This window comes from Carcharodon carcharias, chromosome 12, assembly GCF_017639515.1.
Source record: "Carcharodon carcharias isolate sCarCar2 chromosome 12, sCarCar2.pri, whole genome shotgun sequence".
NCBI classification, from domain to species: domain Eukaryota; kingdom Metazoa; phylum Chordata; class Chondrichthyes; order Lamniformes; family Lamnidae; genus Carcharodon; species Carcharodon carcharias.
Window position 1 is genome coordinate 114903029 of NC_054478.1, and position 18561 is coordinate 114921589.

Genomic DNA, 18561 nt, shown 5'->3' on the forward strand with positions numbered 1-18561 from the left:
CACTGTATGGGTGCAGCTGACAACTGCAGTCTGGAGGCATCCTCACTGTACCTGGTGGAGGCCTATCTCGCCTTCAGAACAGGGACTGTCCTGCTCCTCCCCGGCCACCTTGGCAGCCAGCTTCTCAAAATGGTGAGGACTTGAATGTCCCAAATTCTACCTCCGGCCTGGGACCGCTGCCACGTGTTGTGGACAGAAGGATTGATTGTCATGATCAGAAGCATGAATGCCCATGGCAGCTGCTGGGCCCTCTCCAGTAAGTGATTAAGAAGTAGGTTGTCCCGATATAAGATTAAGAGCATAAAGTAGCTGGCACACATTCAGTGCAGATGTCCCATCTTCTGGTGAGTGATGCAACCCAAGCTCCTGTTTGACATCCCTGTGCACTCACACATTTATAGTGCCTGATACCCTTATGAGTCTCAGTTTGCAGTGAGAGTAAACGGTGCACTTACTCTGGCAGAGTGCAGCGGATCATTCATCCTCTCCCAACACTGCTGGGCGCTTCAGTGCTGAGCCCCACAGGCGCTAACCTCCATTGCGACCTCCATTCAGGTGACCATTGTCAGACAGGAAGACCTTCCGCTGCCACCCCAAGGTAACCATAAGACCATAAGACATAGGAGCAGAAATTAGGCCATTCGGCCCATCGAGTCTACTCCGTCATTCAATCACGGCTGATAAGTTTCTCCACCCCATTCTCCCGTCTTCTCCCCATAACCTTTGATCCCCTTACCAATCAAGAACCTATCTATCTCGGTCTTAAATACACCCAATGACCTGGCCTCCACAGCCTTCTGTGGCAATGAATTCCATAGATTCACCACTCGCTGGCTAAAGAAGTTTCTCCTCATCCCTGTTCTAAAATGTCTTCCCTTTACTCTCAGGCTGTGCCTTCAGTTCCTAGTCTCTCCTACTAATGGAAACATCTTCCCCATGTCCACTCTATCCAGGCCTTTCAGTATTCTGTAAGTTTCAATTAGATCCCCCCCTCATCATTCTATACTCCATCGAGTATAGACCCAGAGTCCTCAAACGTTCCTCATATATTAAGCCTTTCATTCCTGGGATCATTCTCGTGAACCTCCTCTGGACCTTCTCCAGGGCCAGCACACCCTTCCTGAGATACAGGGCCCAAAATTGCTCACAATATTCTAAATGTGGTCTGACCAGAGCCTTATAAAGCCTCAGCAGCACATCCCTGCTTTTATATTCTAGTCCTCTCGAAATAAATGCCAACATTGCTTTTGCCTTCCTAACTACCGACTCATTCTGCAAGTTAACCTTAAAAGAATCCTGGACTAGGACACCCAAGTCCCTTTGCACTCCAGATTTCTGAATTCTCTCCCCATTTAGAAAATAGTCTATGCCTCTATTCTTCCTACCAAAGTGCATGACCTCACACTTCCCCACGTTGTATTCCATCTGTCACTTCTTTGCCCATTCTCCTAACCTGTCCAAATCCTTCTGCAGCCTCCCCGCCTCCTCAATACTACCTGTCCCTCCATCTATCTTTGTATCATCTGCAAACTTAGCCAGGATGCCTTCAGTTCCTTCATCTAGGTTATTAATGTATAAAGTGAAAAGTTGTGGTCCCAACACTGACCCCTGTGGAACTCCACTAGTCACCGGCCGCCATCCTGAGAAGGACCCCCTTATCCCCATTCTCTGCCTCCTGCCAGACAGCCAATCTTCTATCCATGCTAGTACCTTGCCTGTAACACCATGGGCTCTTATCTTACTGAGCAGCCTCCTGTGCGGCACCTTGTCAAAGGCATCCTGGAAGCCCAAGTAGATAACATCCATTGGGTCTCCTTTGTCCAACCTACTCATTACCTCCTCAAAGAATTCTAACAGATTTGTCAGGCATGACCTCCCCTTGATGAAACCATGCTGACTTTGCCCTATTTTACCATGCACTTCCAAGTATTCTGAAATCTCATCCTTAATAATGGACTCTAAAATCTTACCAATGACCGAGGTCAGGCTAATTGGTCTGTAATTTCCCGTCTTTTGCCTCACTCCCTTCTTAAACGGGGGGTTACACTAGCGATTTTCCAGTCCTCTGGGACTCTCCCTGACTCCAGTGACAGCACCTCCTGCCTTTCCTGGACAGCCTGGAGAAGGGTCTCCAGGGAGGCTTCACTGAACCGTGGGGCCACAGGTTGTTTCCTTCTCTGGGACATTTTTGTTCAGTGTTGGATGACAGCTAGACTGAAGCCTGCAGTGAGTGAATGGCTGTCCGGTGCCCTTTAACCCATGAGGTAATGGCGGGGATGGCGACTTCCTGCCCATCCCACTGTGAGGTTAGCCGTGCTCCACACAGATGCATATAGAATGAGCTGACCAGCACAAGATACACCCCCTAGCGGAAATCACTCCCACTTCCATACCCACCACTGAACTTTAAATATGTTAATAGTGCTCTTCCGATAATGCGGTGAGGAAAGAAGCTGTCCAGTCTAGCACTGAATCAGACAGAAAGTGTCAGCTTCAATTCCCAGTCACTGCAAATGCACTAGAGAGGGGAGAAAGTAATCACCCACGTTCACTGCCCCTGTATGTATTTCTGGCTGGAAACCCCATGTGTCTGGATATGAGGGGCAGCCTGTTCCAGGAGCAGGCTGGGAAGCAGAGGGTTTGTGTCGTGGAACCTAAGGCACAGGCTGGAGAGCCCATCACCTTCCTGACTCCTCCCAATTAAGTGGAGAACGCCCTTTCTGCCTGGAGGCCAGTGAGGCATTTAAATGGCCACTTATGGACCACTTAAGGGCTTCAACCCCTGCTGCTGGTTGAGTACCAGTGGTAGGTGAGGGATATGCCATGTGGCAAACCACCTGTTAAACTCTGGTGGACATGCCTATGGCATGGTGGGGGATCCTCCTCTTCAGGCACCCTGTGTCCAATGGAGGGACCTGCCAGCAGCAAGGCTGACCCTGCATGAAGACCTTTCCCTCACCTTTACATTGACTCCCCTCCCCCACTTCAAGGCCTCCCTGACTGAACCCCCCTCACTTAACTATGTTCCGAGGTTCCAGCAGTGATCCTTCTCCTAAGGCCTACTGCAGTACTGACAGCAGCCACTACTCCTCGTGGCGCTGCCAGCCTCCGATTGGCCACTTGAAGGTGGGAAATTCCACCTTTAGGACCTAGGAACCAAAACAGCATGCAGCAGATTGCCTGACTGGGATGTAATTGCATCTGAGCTCCCGGAAATGACCCCGACTAGGTTGCCACCGACTCATTAGCCAGTGGTCAGGCCCACAGCCTTGACCATTAAATTCCTCCCAGGTTTGTAAGCAGTGGCTGAATATCTTAATTGACTTCAAAGATGAGATGTTAACTCTCTGCCACAGAATTATAAGCCAACAAGTGTCATCATCTTCAGGAGAGAAAAGCAGGAGAAAATTTATAATAAAGATGGCACCATGGCTGTAACCCACCTCCGCTTGGGTATATTTGATAATTGTTTTTCCCTCTCCCTCCGTCAATTCTGTCCTCTTGGTTGCCTTTTGCATTGACTCACCTGACCTCTGCTCATGCATACTTACAGCTGGAGTCACTGGATAATGAATAAGATCAGAAAATCAAGGTGTTTTTCCTGTCCTTAATCCCGGAGTGCTGAGACAAATTTTAGAGCCCTCAGGACTGGGAATCAGTCTTAGGGTCATATCTGATCTGTATGGCTCAGCTACATCTGTAGCTGAGGCATCATAGCAGCCATATTTCCATCTAAACCTTGACAATGGAGTCCAAAAAGCAACTCAGAATTTCTGTTTAGAAGTGAGTTAAATAGTTTCATACTTCTTAGCAAATAAATGTAAAAAAAAGCATACTCCTATTTTTAGTTATTTACAGAAAAGCATTAAACAAATAAAAACAAAAGACTTAAGGGAATGGCATCTGTCTGAAAGATCACAGTGAGGAATAAATTCTTTCATTTGTTATTTATAGGTGATGGGCGTTGTTGGACCATCCAGTGTTGCTGATGGACTACCTCTTCTACACTTGAGTCCATACCTTTCTCCACCTCTACCTTTCAGCACAGCTGTTGTTAGGCTTGTGGCATTACAGATTCAGGTATTTTTATTTTTCTGCTTAAAATCTTGAAGGTAAAATTTCCTGGGGGTGGGGGGAGGGGGCGTTCTCCTAATCTGCAAATAACTACAGCAGTATTCCTGGAGATGTAACGTAAGTGCACATTTGTATCATTTTTCAAGAGCTTCCATCAAGGTGACATTGGGAGAACCCTATGTAAATTCCATCTCCAGGAAAGAAAAGGAGGAGAAAATTTATAATAAAGATGGCACCATGGCTGTAACCCACTCCTCTTGGATATATTTGATAATTGCTTTTAGAGGCAGAAGAATATTGCTGTATAATCAAAACAAAACATCATATAACCACACAGACGCGCACACGCACGCGCGCACACACACATCAAATGTTGAAAGAGTTTCTGAGACTTCTCAATTCACTAGTTTGCAGCTTTTTCGCAGAAGCATCAGGGAAAATATCCATGCTGCTTGAGATGGAAAAATCAGAATACATTAAGTGTACAATTTTTATTAAATGTTTTATTTATCTTTGAGTACAAAAAATTTGAGCTATTGCTGACTTATTATAATAAGTTAGGACTGTTAGGAAATAGTGTTGCCTGAAGCACAAATGTCCATATAGTAGAGTTTTTAAAAATTATTATGAATGCTGTAAATCTGAAATAAAATCAGTTAATTTTGAATATACATAGCCAATTGGTAAATATTGGAGAATATCAAATGTTAAAAGACTCAGTGTCACGGCTGAAGTTAAATTTATGGAAAATTATTTTAACCTACCCTGTCCAGCAGACAAGCAAATTTCTTTACTAAAGATTGCCTGTTTTACACCCCACACAATTTTGCTTTCTGTTGAAGTCAATAGAAAGTAAAATATGCACTTGATCAAATCCTATCAATTTTCTGCAGGATGAGTTAGGTTAAAATTGCCTCCTTTGATTCCGATGAAGTGTTACACGAAAATGACAACCTGTCTTTTTCAGGTGCTGCTTAACCTGCCGTGCATTTCCAGAATTGTTTGTTTTTGCTGATAGACTCTTATGTTAAGTTGAACTAACTATTAGTCTTCGTATCTAGATCTAATAGAGGCTATATCCCCTAATGTAACTCTATGGTCTGAATGCAGATTTGGGAAAGTTCCAAACAACTCAAACTGAACTCAGGAGAAAGTGCCCTGGATGGTCTGATTTTCATTCGGGGGGATTACAGGTGTTAATGGGAGTCAGGCATGCGAATTCCAGAAACAGTGTGGTGGCAGCCACAGGAGCTGCAGGGTGCTGAGGCGAGCTATGTGAAAGGCCAGCCTCGGTGCTCTGGCACTTTGGCCAAGCTGTAAAAAACAAGAAATCAAAAAATAGCCCTCTAGCCCTCACCCGCATGCCCCATTCATGCCAATCCGTACCACCTCATGCCCCCTACCCACCCCCATGGTCCCTCATACCTCCTTAGCCAACCCATGGCCCTCTACCCACCCTATGGCCCTTTGTACCTACAGTACCAACTTAATGATACCTTATGCCAATCAATGCCCCCCACCCACCTTTAAACCCTCCATGCCAACTCACCATGGGAAGACTGCAGGATCCATGCTGAGGTGAAATAAAATAAAGTTCTAAGTGTCGATTGATGAATTCACTATTTGAAAAAAACACACTCATTGATTAAAACCCATTCACTACATTTAAATTTATTCAACTACTTAATCTTTTATAAAAGCCATCACTTGCATTCATATCCCCAAATCAAAGACTTGAAGCTGCCAATCAAACTGAATTGACAGGCACTCCACTGTGATAATGATAGGTTGTGGAATCAGTCATGTGGCACAAATCTGTAATGATAACCCTCAGGCTTATGTCAATAGACAGAGTGAATTAGCAAACTTTGATTTTTTAAACTACAGACTATTTCTTTTTTTTTAATTTTAAAGGCTAGGAGATTTAAATGCCTTGACAGTTTGACAGTTCCAAGGGAATTTAAAGGCCTTGACAGGCTGACAGTTCCAATGAGTTTATTCATTCTTTATGCACATTCATGTCTACTTTTAACAGGGCAATTGACCTCTCCCAAAGGGCAACTTACCTCTCCAAAAGCTGTCCTTGGACCTATCCAAAAGGGTTTCCTCTCTCTCCAGCAGGGTACTCTACCTCTCCGTAGAACTCTGGCAGCTTTAGATCTTCTCCTGAAAGGTTTAAAGCCTACAAGTCATATTTTGGACATGAACGTCCCACCACTTCAGCTGCCTCCATGAATCACGAATGTGCCAAGTTCAACCTGCCTTCCCGATCCCCACAATACTCCTCCCCTCCACATCCCCCACCAAATTAAAACGGTGAGTGCCGGGCTGAGGACGGGACTTCCGGAATCAGGACTTCAGTGCCATTTTGGCTAAGCCGGAGGGACCCTCTGAGTCATTGAGAAAATTCAGGTCTACACATTTCCAGCCATGGCACTGCTACTTTTCATACGTAAAAATCATATCAACAACAGCTTCAATTCTATTATAGAGAGATTTGAAATGCTTTTAGAGCTATTTTAAGTGAAGATTTTTTTTCTTGAAAGGCTTTGAAAGAAGACTTCCCTTTAAGCCATGTGATTTCCCCATTTACTAACCAAGAGAGAAGGGAAGGGATGCTCCTGAATCTTCTGATACCATTTGTGCTAACAGTTGGAACTGGAAGCAAAGGTCTGTTATTATAATTGTATTTAAAAAGCAGTATAGTTACTTTTACACATCTTGTTTTCTTCTCAGTTTGAAAAAGGAAAATAAATCACACTTATCAGAAAAAGGAAGTTTGCTGTAAGTTATGTAACAATTTTGCACCAACAAAAATTCAGGAATTGCATGAAGGTTGCTGGAGAACTTAATAATAGCAAAATGTCATGATTTTTGGCTGGCTTTGTTTTCTTAAAGCATAACTTCTGTTTCAACAATAAACATAGTAAATACATTTAAAATAAAAAAAACATTATTTTTGATGGGTAGAAAGTGAAATAAAATCCAATTTAACATAACTCTTTAAAAAAAAAGTGGCTTGTATTTGTCACAAGTTAATTGAATGTATCTACCAATAATGGTCCAGCCCCTCTAGCCATAGAATATTGGACTTCAAATTAGGGGACCCCAAATTAAACCTTTCAGGCTTTATTACTTTTGGTAGATAGATTTAGCATCTTTCATTCAGACCATTACAAATGGCATCTTGTGGCAAGGAGCTACAACTTAAAGGTGAATGGTTCCCAGCAAGGTGATTGTCCAATTTTTAAATCAGATGCATAGTTCCTGTTGATATCAACTGAGATTATGCGAAGATCTGTGGTTCAAATCAGCCACTCTCCCAGCTGAAAGAGATCAGCTTGAAGGTGGAGAAGCAGAGTAAAGGAAGGAAGAGAAGATGGGGAACTATTCTGTCATTAAATTTATCAATTAGAAGTTTACTTATCAACTAAAAGTTGCAATTGTGCCTTTTGATTTGAAATAAAACTAATGATATGAATGGTGGTGTGAACATTCTCTCACTAGCAAAAAACTGTCAGATTGCTAAAAGTTCTTTTTAAGTGACAATCTTCCTCTGTGGTTCAGATAGTCCTAACTTGGAGCAGCCTGAGGTTTACCTGCTGTTACAGACTGTAATCAATATCCTCCTTCCACCACGAATCATCAGCACTTCTCGCAGCAAGAACTTCATGCTGGAGAACTCCCCAGCACACTGCTCTACCCCCGGGGATGCTGGAAAGGACCTGCGGCGGGAAGGATTGGCCGAGTCCACAAGTCAGGCAGCTTACTTAGGTAATGTTGGAGAGCATTCTACTGTCAGCAATAGATTAAACAAAAATAGTCTTAAGCAGAGTTGAAACAAAAGTCCATTACAGTGTTACAAAAAGGAGTGAAACTTTTATTCCCAATTTTAGTCTCACTAGCAGTCAGTCATTGGTATAATTGAAGCTAAATTGATTTAGTATTGTACAATCTACCAACTATGCCCTGACTAATGACCTTGAGAAAAACATATTTTATAAATATATGCTCATATACGCTCATGTCTTGTCTGTACACACACTCATTGCCCAAAAATAACTTCAGACAAATGTTTCAGTTGAATAAGTTATATAAAGAGCCATAATGCATAATGTCAACAAGGCTGAAAAGATTAGAGAAACAATGACCTAATTCAGGAAATGGGACAAAATGCTCCGAGGCTTCGGTTTAAAAGCACGTGAACTATAGGAGGAACTAAAGGCTGTACAAAGTAAGGGGTTCCATTGTTACAAGATTCTGTAAAAGAACAAGCTTAATGAAGAGACTATGGGATCAGTTGACATTTTAGCTTGGTGAGGATCCATGGTGGAGGAAGAACATCTAGGATTGCATATTTGGAGCTGGAAGGAGATTCGGTGGGAAAATACTCATGGGGCAGAATTTTTCTCTCGTCAGACCGGGAGAAAAATAGTGCGCAATGATGTCGGACAAGCATCCCAATGTCATCACGCAATCTTTTGATCAGCAGGTGCGTGCAGGAGTCGGCAGCACGTACACTGACAATTAAGAGGGCTGTTAAGCCCATTAATTAATTTAATTTAATTTTTCTCTCTCCATCCAACCTTACAGTTGACGGGTGGGTGAATAGGTCAAGTGGCCTTTGCATTTTTTGAGAAACCTTATCTACGAATGGGATGAGGTTTCGGCCAGTAATTTTTAAAAAAACTTTTATAACTCATTTATAACATGCCCCTGCTAATGTGACAGAATCACATGAGGTGACATGTTTTCCTTATTTTTCAATTGTTTATTTTTAATGTTAAAAATCTTCAGCTCCCTGAGACAGCTCTGTGCCTTCAGTGAACTTTCACTGAGCACGCCGGTGCACACGCACTGACTTCTGTGTTCACCCTCTTCCTCCTCCACCCAGGCAGCGCTGAGCGTTTCAGCATGCGCCATTAATTGACCAGCCAGCCTGAAATCGTGGTTGTGGCCTGATCACGGGCAGCAGTCGGTTTCCTGGCCGCTCCTGGGCCCTCCCGCCATGGTAAAAATCCTGCCCATGGGAGATTTAATAAATACAGTGGCATTGGGAAGCCAGAAGATAAGAATGCATGAATTCAGACAAGAAACGTTTGGTTGTACAGTGTCTGGAAGCATCTCAACCTTTAATTTTCACAGCATACTGTTCACCCTTGGTGCTTCTCTGATTTAAGTGTAAATTAAGTGATTCCACACTCTCAGCAGGGAGCTGTGCTGAGAGGGAGCATGCATCTTGCACTGTCCAATCTAACCATCTGCTCTTGCTAGCTGATGATGGGTGTGACAGGCAGCATATGAGAAGACAGCAACCATTTCAGTACCACTGATGTATGTGTATCTGGCTGGCAGACAATCTGCTTGAGTCTTTTGATGGTGCATTCTTAGAGTGAGTGACCGCCCCCGAGGCGCCTTCATCTTCCTGCTGTACCACCTCCAATGGGACATGAGTCCAAGAGAGATGAAAGACATGATTTAGAACTGTCAAGATAAGAAAGTCATCCTTGTGTCCTTGATCATATTTCACTATAGTTTCCGGCATGAAGCCAACGTGAGTAACTGATGTATGCCATGTGGTTGTGTGATATTTCTTTCTGTAATCAGGTAGCTGGAAAATCCCCATCTCTTCATAGCTAGTCATTCCAATTTGATTTACCTCCAGTGCTGCTTCTGTTGCTGTTGTCAATATGGAGATGGCTAGAAGTCCACCTCCTGTTGTCTGCCTCTACCTGGTAGTCTATACTCTCTTCCTCTGCAAGGAGGAAAAGAAGGGACATATGAGTGAGAGCAAAGGAATTTGTTGAGTGGATGAATGGACAACAGTTATGTAGGATCATTTTGAGGGGTAGGTTTGACATTACATTAACGTGAAGGTGACTGTCAATGGGTGGATGGTCAGAAGGGAAACTGACATGGAGAGTGATGTACAGGAGTAAGCTTAGGAAAGCTGAATGACTAGGGTTGGGGTTTGACAAACATCAAGGGCAGAATTTTTAGGTCAACGTGTGGGTGAAAGGCCAACCCGATCGGACATGAGATTGTACAAGATGACATCGGGCGAGCGTCCCGACATCATCCCGTGCTTGCGTGATATTTCAGTCGGCAGGCGTGCGCGAGTGTCGGAAACATGCCCGCCGACAACTAAGACAATTAAAGTTGTTCAAGTTCCAATTATCCCTGATTTTTCATGGTCCTTACAACGGGTTAATCTGCCAGGTGGACTTTGCATTTCTGATGAGACCTCATATCAGGGCAGGATGAGGTTTCCGTTATTGGATGAAAGAAATATAAAAATCTATGGACAGAATTTTTAACATGTACATGTTCAGGTAACTGATTGTGATGCTTGGACATATTTTGGGTGATTTTAAAATCTTTATTTAATTGTTTTGAAGTCTTCAGCTCCTTGAGGTAGCTTTCTACCTTCAGGGAACTTTCATTCAGCACTCACCCATGCCTGCACTTACCTCAGTGCCTGCCCCCCACCCCTGCTGTACTGAGCATTTCAGCATGCGTTTCACGTTAATTGGCCACCCAGGGTGAAATCGCGATCGGGGGTCAATCGCGGGCGGCGGTCTGTTCCCTGGCTGCTCCCGGGCCCACTGATCGCCCCCGCACGCAAACTTAAAAATCTTGGCCCAAGATATACTTGAATGTGCCCTGCCAATCACTTTTCCTGACCTGATTAGAGCATTAAAACGCTCCCATTTTTTTTTCTTTCTCTATAGCTACTCTGCGGTAGTTCAGTGCTGGGCTGCACACCACAATTATTATAATTAGCAGGCAACGTGAAGCAGGTTAACGGGCACAGGTTAACGGTGCATTGTGATCCCTGCTTCAGATTTCAGGGTGATTCAATTTAGCCTTCCATTTCTTTAGTACAAATAATACTGAGATGCTAAGTAAAAAGCATTTAGTGCTATTCTAGAAAATTGAATCAGTTCAGAATTTAAAGACACCAGGATAAAAGTATTCTCTGCTTTTGGTGGAATTTCAGTGCTGTTTTTCACAAGTGATGATTGTTTGTCTGTTTATTTCTTTATTTTAATCCAATCAACTACATTGTTAATCTAATATCAAATATGTTAGATGGGGAGGGAGGTAGTTGCATAGTGGTATTGTCACTAGACTAGTGTTGCAAAGACCCAGGGTAATGCTCTGGGGACCTGGGTTTAAATGCCACCATGACAGATGGTGAAACGTGAATTCAATTAAAATCTGGAATTAAAAGTCTGACAATGACCACAAAACCATTGCTGATTATTGTAAAAACCTACCTGGTTCACTAATGTCCTTTCGGGAAGGAAATCTGCTGTCCTTACCAGGTCTAACCTGCATGTGACTCCAGACCCACCAGCAATGTGTTGACTCTTAAAAATGCCTTCTGAATAAGGGCAATTAGGGAAGGGCAATAAATGCTGGTCTAGCCACTGACGCCCACATCCCATGAACAAATTTTTAAAAAGACAAAATTAAATATCAGTAGTGGTCTTATCATTTACTTATTATTTTTCTCTCTATTTAAATCTCCCTATGCCTGTTAGCATTAAAGGTGATCCTTGTCTGCTTTGAACGTCATCTGGGAAGTCAATGGTACAAACTCAGTTTGCAAGTTAAAGAAATGGCACTACGAAAGGTCGGAGGCCTTGCCATGTGGGATTTCATTGACTTTATAGTGAGAACAAGAATCCCTATCTTCGTTCTTCTGCGTCCTTTTATCCAATGTAAGGTAAAGAAAATTCTCAATCCTTTTTTTAACAGTGAATTTTTTAAAATGGATGTGGTAATTGTGTTGAATCTGCCTTAGCATATTAGCTACATAAATAATCAATGGATATTCTGCAAAGTTTTCTATAATCATTTGCTATATGCAAATACAGAGGGGAAAAATTTCTACTTTAGGTACAGTTGCCAATTCAGGTGGGCATTGTCTCCAAAATTGTACCCCTTTTCAAAAACATTTCTTTATTCACCCAACTTTCACATGAACTCATTTGCATGTTGGCAAATCAATTCAGCATTGTATTAAAATGTAATTTTTCTTTTAAATTGTTTTAAAAAAATTCCATCATATATTTAAAACTTGGTGAAGTTTAATTAAAAACAAGCTCTTTAATCAGTGATCTATTGCTATCTTACTACCTGTTGGCAGGCGTTTTGCCCTTTAATTCTTATGATGCCTATCTGTTCTCAGTATTGCAGACTTCAAAGCTGAATCTGCTCATGAAGCACCTGTCAGCTGGCATCCAAAATGCTTGACCTCTTCCTGCTCCTCCCTTGACTGCTTTTTTGCCTTTCATGCCTTGATGTATGATTGAACAAAGTTTGCTCCCACAAACACTAGAAGCTATAAATGCAGCTAAAAGCTTTTAAAGTCTATAGCCTTCAGAACCTTCTATCCACAAAACCTCCTAAAACAAGCGCTGCATATGCCAAGAGATAAATCTCATAGTTTAACGAGATGAATCACAGAGTTTCAGCAGGTACAGAGACTGCAGTGCCCACTTCTTTCATCCAGGCTGCTAAGTCCAAACTATGGTATTCTTTAAAGGGAGAGAGGGAAACTTAAGAGCTAAGTCAATTTGTGCTACTCTTAGCAGCCAGTTGCAGAACTTCATTGCAGTGCAACATCACCTGGTTGTACCTGAATTGCGAATGTTATCCACTGCAGCAAGAACCTAAAAAGGGAGAAAAATATTACGTTTAAACAGGGGAAACACCAAGAAGTTTTTCAACAAAGCCAAATTTATGCTTGTTTTCTCTCTGGAATCTCTCCAGCTGTTAAGTCAACCAGCAGAAAATCATGAAGAAATGACTGCAAGGCATCATATTGTGGACCAGCTTGAGCGCCGGTTCATTCCAAGACCTCTCTGCAAGAGTTCACTAGTCACTGAGTTTCACAATGAATTAAAAATCCTGAAAGAGGCGGTGCACAGTGGATCAGGTAATGGTAGTCTAAGCAAATAAGTTTCTTTTCTTGTAGATTATTGCAAAATTTGAACTAATAGTACAACCACAGTACACAAGTATCCTTAATTTGTCACTTAATTCAATCTCTGGTTGGAGAGCCTAAGATAGAGGATATCTGGGGCTATTGTGATAATGTAGCAGTGTTGATCCCCTTAGGTTGAACTAATAGGAGAATGCCTTTTGAAGGATGATCCTCCATGTATATACAATGGGGCCAATTCTGCAGTACCACAGTCCAGGAGAGTCGTTAGAGCATGGGCACAGGAGAATCATGGAATTGGGAAAACAGGCCCCTATCGTTTGTTTCCTAATAGACTGCAATTTAATGGTCATCTGAATTTTATCTGTCTTAGAATTTCCATGCCTTAGCCCTCATTAAAACTCATTAATTTGGCTTTTTTTTTGTTGCTTAAGATAAAGCTTCATTTTAAAGTGCTTCAACTACATAGTTGAAGTGGCACAAAAAACAGAAAGTATGCCCGGATAACTGGCAGACACCATATGATGTCTGCAGACCTTAGCAAACTTAATTATTACCTCAGTTTGCTCAGGACCAGCAAGGAGCCAGTCACAGAGCTTCACCATCTGCACCAGGGACCTGCAACCAACTTGCAACAGCGGAACAGCTAGCTCAGTAATTGGCTCTCAACTGTTATGGCCTATGCCCATCTACCACTATAATATTAATTAATGTGCTGCTTACATATGCATCAGATAACTGATTGATGGATCAGTCACCATAGCCTGTCAGCATGGCCTGCACTTCAATCTACTTCCCCAATGAGTAGCATAAGACTGCTGCCTAACGTTATTGAACTGCTGCATTTCTCAAAGTACCAGAGGGCACTGCTAACTCCGATATTTACAACATTAATTCCCACCCTCAGTGACCATGCTTGTGTTACAATGGTTTGATGTGCGGAGCCTTTGGGAGATGGGTATGAAATGTAAGTTTCAACTTGTGAGTGTATACTCAGTTGAAGTGTGAGTTTGCATGAATGCAGTGAAAGAACTGTAAGATTGTGTGAGGCCTTAGCATAGGTGAGCAGTAAACGTGGAACAGGTTGGCAGGTAATATTTGTGGCATGCAATTTGGGACATGTATGTGATACTGGTTCTGTTGGGTAAACATGCTTTGCTAATCCCTTAAGAGAAGCCATCGTCTCTTGCATCTGTTCCTTGATCATGCAGATACCATACGCAGCATTGAGCTTGGCTGGCATGACTCTTGGTTTGGCTCTGTTTCCCCATGCAATCACTTGCCTTTAAGTGGCTACATCCCATTAACTTTTCCCATCAGCCTTTAAATTTACTCTGGAAACCCCACTTGCACCATTGGTCACAGCACAGGAGCAGACCAATGTGCACAGGGAATGTACTCTAATAATTTATATAACTTGATTTTGCAAGTTTTGACATGTACTAATGATGCACTTTGTGCGGAAGAAACAGTGTTCTCAGCACTGCAACAAGACTGCAGAATTGACCCCATATGTCTTGTTTGTGTTGCTCTGTGTTACTATAAACCAATTCTGCAATAAAAGTCTAAACATTAAGGATTAGAGCCTTTAAAAGTTCACAGACAATAGGAAAATTGGCAAAGGCTGTTTAATATTCTTAACATAAATATAAAATATAAGAATTTACATTTTTAGATGGCCGTAATTACACATTCACAACAATTGCTAAACAATAAATCATTTTAGGGAATAAATTTATGCCTAGGCTATAAGAGTATTTTACAATTTCCAAGCATGAGTGTGAAGGCAGCTCAGTATCACCAACCCATTATGCAGTTTTTCTTTTAAATACATATCATTTTCCCTCACCATATTCTTAAATTTTGTCACCATATGAATTGCTCACCACCACGTATCCTCCTTCCATTGAGAGTAGAACAGTCCAAACCATCGATTTCTGCACCACTGCCATCAGTATGCTTTCTAATCAGAAAGTGAATGAGGTGATATGTCTCAGCTGGTATCTGGTCGCTTGCCACAGAACTGAGGAAACATGTCCAACTGAAATATGCAGTTTGGGCACAAATCACTTTTGAGCTAGTGGTTTCCTTTCTATCCTAGGTAGAAGCTCCTCGTCCTTTCCACAACTGCATAATTTCCCATTTTCCAGCACTCTCATCCTCTCATTATGAGAACAGGAAGCTGTACCTACAGTTCTCCCATTGACTAATGCATTTTACTAATATTTTCTGATCATTATATCTTTTTGTGCAAGACCCCTGTTACTGCCTTGCAGTTGATGAAAATACTAAGACTCTAATCAGAATCTTGCATTGCCATATTTGTCTCACATAACTTGTTCATTATATCTTTGCAGCATACCAAGGCAAACCTTCCATCAGCACTGTGGGAACCTCCACATCAGCTTACCGCTTGAGTCTGGCCACCATGTCTCGTTCAAACACGGGGACAGGCACTGTGTGGGAGCAGGACAGCCAGCCTTCTCATCAGGCCTCTCAGGACACACTAAGCAGGACTGATGAGGAGGATGGTGAAAGTGAGCATTTGTCATTAACAGAGCTTCAATTCAACTTGCATGATATTTGCTTTTAGTGGATCGAACATGACAGTCTAATCATCATTTGCACTTATTTCATTTCAACAGTCGTAATTTGTTTAAGCTATGAAAAGTAGCATGAGCTGCTGTTTTTGTATTTAATACAACATGAGGTCTAAGTTGAATTGTTTTTGAATGGTGCCTGCTAGAATGTTGAATGCACCTCTGCATTTTATAATATTTCAAATCAATGAATTAATTGCCTATGCAATTCCTCAAGCTTCAGAATTTCAGACAATCCTGAATCAAACTCGTGTCCAGTCTTGCACATACAGAGTATGATGACTAATATTAGGCCAAAAATTCAATTTGTCCTAACTTAAAAATTTGTGATGAAAAATTCAATCAGCATTTTCTGCTATTTAAAAAAAAGCTTCCTGCTTACTGCTTTTCTTCCCTGCTTACTTACAAATCACAAATCTAACTCAGTGTGTGTAAATATAAGTGTGTGCAAATATAATTACTGATCCATACTGAGTAGGTTAGTCTGAGGTGTGATTTCTGATCAGCGTTGAGGTAGCTCATCTAAAATCTAAAATGATGCATCAGTGAAGCAACACTAAGGGTTGGATTTTCACGGAGTCAAGGAGACACCGCCGACCTTTAAAAATGACAGGTGGGACACAGATGTGGAAGTCCTGCCCCCATTTCTTACAGAGCTCATTTTGGCTGATAGGGGAAAGGGGGCAGTGCGTGCTTCACACAGGAGGGAAACCCAAGCTCAGCAGGGCCATTTGAACTCAGTGCTGAGTTTAAACAGACCCCATTTTGACTGCTATAAGGACCTTAACCCATAGTGTGAGAGTCATGAATTCATGGAGAAAGCTGAATCATCTCAGCAGAAAGTTCTGAGTTCACAGTTTTATTGACAGCTTAAAGAGTATTAAAGGATTCACTGATTTTGATGTGAGGTATGAATAGAAGTTTATTTATAAGAGCTTAACCACTTGAGATAGGCTTCATGAATGGGAGGTTTTTTCACTATCAAGTGTGTAGAGTGAGAGCTCTCTTAGATAATTAAACATGTATTTTATTTCATCTCCACATGGCTCATGGGGTCTTCCCATGGTGGATAGCGGGTGAGTTGGCATTGGGTTAGCATGGAGGGTATGAGGGGCTTTGGCAATGAGTTGACACAGAGGCCATGCATGGGGCATGGAGAGTGGGTGAGGGGTGAGGTAGTGTGAGGGGTGAGAGCTAGCGGGTCTAACTGCTTTTATTACAACTTGGACAAAGCCCCAGAAACCAAGATGGGCTTACTAACCAGCCTACCTCGGCACTCGCTAGCCCCATGGCAGCTAAGGATCTGCTTCCAGAGTTGGGGGGCCAGATTCTTTCCCATAACTGTGCCACTGGAGCAAATATTGTGTGTGACTGGATGACTTAAACTGAGGCAGGTCTGCTGAGTCGGGAAATTTCCCAACTCAGGCTACCTTCCTTGGTAGCGAAGGTCTGGCCCTTAGTGTCAGTGGCATAGAAATTAATCTTGTGTAGTAGCATAAAATGGATAGTTTCAGTAGGCCACCCAATATTTACTACCCTTGACTGCGATGGAACTGAATATATGCTGGCCGGTATAATATGCGGCCAATGCAATATGGCCTATTTTGCCTTACCATGCAAAGTGAATTTCTACTCCAAGGTCTCTGGGCTAGAAAATGAATAAATAAGGCAGGAATTCATGCCCATGATTGATATTCGGTGAGGATAGGTTCATCAGAATAATTCTTCTCAGAAGTCAGAAATCAGTTTTAGAAGTGATAAATTAGGCAAAAATCACACAGAAGTTAAGCAGCAGCCTAAGGACAAGCTAAAAACTAACCTAACACGTACATGTGATTTTTAAAATTTGCACTACTGATGGGTTCATGCTGTCTGTTATCGTTGTCATCTGCAAGTTTATCATGGGCAAGTTAAGGCTGGGACTGTCCAATTTTACAAAACACTCCTAGAACAAGCATTAAACTCTTATTTCAATGTTTTAATTACAACTTTAAATACTTCTGGCATGAGATAGATGGAGGCATAACGCCTGGCATATTGTATACTCAGTCGCCCCTTTCCCACTTGAAAAACAAGTGCAACACCAATAAATTTCTAGGCCAATTATGTTATATTTATCCAATCAAGGACAACAGAGTACTATTTGGCTTAAAACATAGATATGGGTCACAACTAATACCTTTTGTAAAGAAAGAATTGTGAAGTGATATAGTGTGGTTCCTGACCTCAGGAAATCCCAGAGCAATTTATCACTAATTAATTCATTTGGAGTGTAGTCACTGCTGTAATGTAGGGCTGTAAACACAGCAGCCAGTTTGCATGGAGATAGGTTAGTGACATTGGTTGAGGAATAGATTTGGCCAGTATAGCAGCAGAAAGACCTGCCAAATCTACACACTGGTTCACCAGACAAGATTGTGGCAGATAAGGTTTCTGACAGGTTGTGTTGATGTAGTTATATAGGGAAGTACAGTGAGCAGTACTTTGTTTTTCCAGTTTTTTCTTTATTCATTCTCTATTCAACTCTCATCCGCCCCAAACAAAAATAACTAAAAATATAACTTTTTGCCAGCTTTGCCCAATGGCTAAATGAGTAAATGCAGCTTGTGAGTGTGATCCTAAGGCAGTGGTGGAGTTACAAGAATTAGTCTCTTTTATGTCTTGGGTAAATGACTCCATTGGCCAACTGAGCTCTAACTGTATACCTTCCTATGTTCTCATCAATTGCTGCTTGTAATCAATAACAGGGAGAGACTGATGTAAGAATAAACAGTGATGGTTTATTGAGACATAGGGCAGGGCACCAGATCATACATGCTCACTCAGAACCTCCAAAACTAGACTTACAGTTCCCAGTTGCCCATGTGATTCATCAGTGATTCATCAGTGCTTTCACATGATCAGTACACTTGCATTCTCTCAAAGGGACAGGGT

At 42.1% G+C, this 18561-nt stretch overlaps 1 protein-coding gene across 1 annotated transcript in view; it reads left to right on the forward strand.

The window, feature by feature from the left end:
* Window positions 1–18561, forward strand: part of LOC121284720 (protein unc-80 homolog) — a 542332-nt gene that overhangs the window by 457564 nt on the left and 66207 nt on the right. Inside the window, exons 55-60 of the mRNA XM_041200272.1 lie at window positions 3955–4080; window positions 6621–6744; window positions 7642–7848; window positions 11622–11806; window positions 12856–13021; window positions 15385–15564. Coding sequence (XP_041056206.1) covers window positions 3955–4080; window positions 6621–6744; window positions 7642–7848; window positions 11622–11806; window positions 12856–13021; window positions 15385–15564 — 988 coding nt within the window. The remainder of the gene's footprint in view (window positions 1–3954; window positions 4081–6620; window positions 6745–7641; window positions 7849–11621; window positions 11807–12855; window positions 13022–15384; window positions 15565–18561) is intronic.